Source organism: Sinocyclocheilus anshuiensis, unplaced genomic scaffold (assembly GCF_001515605.1).
Source record: "Sinocyclocheilus anshuiensis isolate Anshui unplaced genomic scaffold, SAMN03320099.WGS_v1.1 scaffold1867, whole genome shotgun sequence".
NCBI classification, from domain to species: Eukaryota; Metazoa; Chordata; class Actinopteri; order Cypriniformes; family Cyprinidae; genus Sinocyclocheilus; species Sinocyclocheilus anshuiensis.
In genome coordinates this window covers 69,738-73,443 of record NW_015548298.1, presented here as the reverse complement: position 1 = coordinate 73,443, position 3,706 = coordinate 69,738, and the positions used below count along the sequence as shown (strand labels likewise).

Sequence of the window (3,706 nt, the reverse complement as noted above, 5' to 3'; positions counted from 1 at the left end):
GTCAAATCTTTTGTTTAGATCTTCTGTTTGGAAATCTTCTTCTTACCCTGTTACCCTAACCAATGTGCTTCTCCCTTAGCATCATCTCATCCCATCTTTACAAATTAACATATGTAATTAACAGGATATTTCTTGACTTGGTGTAATGTAAAGAAATAACTGCTGGACTATAAACTGAAACTGTTTATTCCAAAAGAACTATTCTTAAAGCTTAGAGAAACCTAGGCGGTTTAATTCCTGTTTCTCGTGTACTTTTATATCATGAAGGGTGGTCCTCTATCTTGCATGAAACTCTTGCTCTGTCTTTGATTTGCTCCCTGTTTCTCACTTCCTCCTCTTCGCTCTTAAAACTCTTGCAAAATCTTTCTTTCCACCCTTTTCTCAAGGCAGAGGGTCATGGTGAGTGCTGGTAGTCAGCTGGCTGGCTTGTCTGGGTACCAGGCATTAGCTCTAAGGGGCCAGTTCAAGCCAGGGCAGAATATGGTGAATATCATAAGTGGCCTCCATCTAGAAGTGTGCATGTCCATAACATTTGCATCTCCAGATGATGTACTCCTTCATCTGTATTGAGCAAATTGAGCAAAAAAAGTTAACTGCTGCAGAGCCGGTTGTATTCATTCAAAGACACCAGTGCTTTCATTGTCTAATCTAAAAGCAATTCTCATGGTGAATATGTCTGTATGTTTGTGTGGGTTTTTCTTTGCCGTTGTTATGAAGTCTAGAATTTTAGTTTAAAAATCTTTTCTCATGGTCTGCTGTTATTTTTACAAGTTCTAGCTGAAAGAAAACACTTTTTAATTTTATTAAACAGCTTTTGATTGGGATAATACGAGCATTTAATGTGGTGTTTTTCTGAATAGCAGCATTGGGTGATAATGCATGCTGTGTCTTTCTCATACCCATTGAAGTTATAGATGATGTCATTCTGCATCAAATGATCATGCATGAGTTGCTTTATGTGAACGTGAATGTTACTATGCATGCGTGTACTAAGAAATGATACTGAAGGACAGAACTGCATGCCTATTCGTCATCCATATGCATCTTTTAGTCACACTTATATTCTTTATTTCCATGTAGGTCTCTCTGCTGGAGTACAGGGAAAGAAAGAAAGGGCCAAGGGACCCAGCGCCTCATGTCACAAACCTCAGCTCCATTTTTCTTCGCACAGAGTCTCCAGGACAGCCGCGCACGCATTTTCAGCCTTCAGTCTCTCCGCACAATTCGTTCTCTCCAGAACGACAAGCTTTTCCACAGATAGAGGAGGTCAGTCCTCCTGGCATCAGGTCTGGAAACCACACACAGACCACAGTGCTGGGCGGACCGGAGTCCAACCACTGGTGAGAAAAGAACACAGATTCATGCCAACCAATGTCAACAGTTCTGCTCAGTGTTATCTTATTGTTTTCACACTGTTGTGGTTATTGTTAAGCTTTTGAATTAGTTTTTAAATTTACATTTTCAGTTTTAGTTTACTCTCAATAAAAACATGAAAGCCCACACACAATATCCTTTAAGAAAAAAAATCTTCAAAAGTCTTTATTCATAAAAATAATGTTATTAAATTTTTTTTTTTTTTTTTTCTGATCTGTGAATAAAGACTTCTGAAGAATTGTTCTTGAAGGACATTGTGTACAGGCTTTTGTGCTTTTTGTGCATTTTTACTGTGATCTAACTTTTTGGGCCTACGCACTAGAGAAATGTAATTGCATAAACCTCAGTGTTTGGTGCTGTTGTTAACATTGCATTGTTTTTTTGGTCAATTTTATGTGCATTTTTAATTTTTATTCATGTTTTTATTTTAATTTTTATTTAGGTTTAATATTTTTATTTTAGTTTCCGTTTTTATTTCTAGTTATTCAGGAGTTCAGTTTGTTTTTCATCAAATATTTATATTTTGCTTAGTTTTATCTTTATTTCAATTAATTTAATAAACCTGATCCTGTTAAATACTAGCTCTTCATACACATTCTCACAGATTGCTAATGAACGGTCATCATGAATGTGACCTGCTGTGACTTTCTGTCTGTGTCTATCAGGATGGTCCCTACATCAGTTGAGCGGTTGAGGGAGGGACAGAGTGCTCTGGAGCGTGTTCTGAGGGGTAATCTGAACATAGAGCGTGCCCTTAATAGAGGAGATGCTGGAATTAATTACCAAATCAGCAGTCGTGCCACGAGCTCTGGTATGATTTTAATTTTTTATTGTGTTTGTTTTCTGTTCGATAACAGTCAAGTATGCTTTTAGCAGCAGAGTTTGACTAATTCTCTTTGTCTTGTCAGATGCTGTTGAGATGGACAGGTTTGATCTTCAAAGCTCATCTCTGGCCTCTCCCTTAAAAAGTCCTTCGCTTCATCCACATCAGGTAGAATGTTCACGATGCACAACAGAGGAAAAAAAGATGTAACATGTATTTGAGAAAATGTTATGGAATTCATACACTACCAGTCAAAAGTTTGGAGTAATTAAGATTTAGTTGTTTGTTTTGAAAGATATCTCTTATGCTAACAAAGACTGCTGCTCAAGTATTCAATCTATATGTATGTGTGTGTGTGTGTGTGTATATATATATATATATACACACACACAGTGCCTTGCGAAAGTATTCATATCCCTTCATTTTTTTCCCCCCACATTTTATGTTGCTGTCTTGTTAAACTGCCTTAAAGTACTTTTTTTCCCACATCAATCTACACTCCAAACACCATATTGACAAAGCAAAGTCTTTTTTGTTTGATGTGACAAGCTTTGCTCATCAGCATTTGGCAATTATCTGCTATTCTTCTCCTCGCCTCTGTACCTCTCAAGCTCTGTCAGGTTGGATGGGGGCAGACGCACATTTTCAGGTTTCTCCAGAAATATTTGATTGGGTTCAAGCCCAGGCTGTGGCTGAATGCAAGGAGTGCAAGGACATTCACAGAGTTGTCTATAAGCCACTCTTGCTGTGTGCGTAGGGTCATTGTCCTGTTGGAAGGTGAACCTTCTGCTCAGTCTGAGATTCTGAGTGCTCTGGACTGGGTTTTCATTAAGGCTATCTAAGCATTGAGCTTGTCTTCTACTCTGATGTGTCCCTCAGTCCCTGCCGCTGAAAAACAGCTCCACAGCATGAAGCTGCTACCAGCACACTTTACTTTTGGGATGGCACTCTGCAGGTGATGAGCAGAGCTGGTTTCCTTCAAACATTATGCTTAGAATTGAGGTTCATCAGACCAGAGAATCTTGTTTCTCACAGTCTGAGGGTCCTTTAGGTGCTTTTTTGCAAATGCCAAGTGTGTTTTCATGTGTCTTCACTGAGGAGAGGATTGAGTTTGGCCATGATGTTTGTCCTTCAGTAGGCGTGTGTGCCTTTCCAAATCATACCCAATCAATTGCATTTACCACAGGTTGTTTTCACTCGAAGTGTAGTAACATCTACAAGCAATATGAATGGTCCTGAGCTAAATTTCAACTGTTCCAGATAAGAGTATGAATACTTGCATGCAATGGAATCATCATAATAATACATTTGCAAAGATGTTAAAACATGTTTTTTTGCTTTACCATTTTGGTGTATAGAGTGTAGATTGATGTGAAAAAACTAATTTAAAGCAGTTTAACATAAGGCAGCAACATACTTGGTGTAAGTATAAGTATAACATACAGGGGTATGAATACTTTCGCAAGGCACTGTGTGTGTCTGTGTGTGTGTGTCTGTGTGTGTCTGTGT

General features: G+C 38.4%; 1 protein-coding gene across 4 annotated transcripts in view; it reads left to right on the top strand.

Moving 5' to 3' along the window:
• setd5 (SET domain containing 5) overlaps nucleotides 1-3,706 on the top strand; it is a 57,968-nt gene that overhangs the window by 51,260 nt on the left and 3,002 nt on the right. For all 4 annotated transcript variants that reach the window (XM_016443828.1, XM_016443827.1, XM_016443826.1 and 1 more), the window contains 3 exons: nucleotides 1,081-1,340; nucleotides 2,040-2,185; nucleotides 2,283-2,365. In XM_016443828.1, coding sequence (XP_016299314.1) covers nucleotides 1,081-1,340; nucleotides 2,040-2,185; nucleotides 2,283-2,365 — 489 coding nt within the window. The remainder of the gene's footprint in view (nucleotides 1-1,080; nucleotides 1,341-2,039; nucleotides 2,186-2,282; nucleotides 2,366-3,706) is intronic.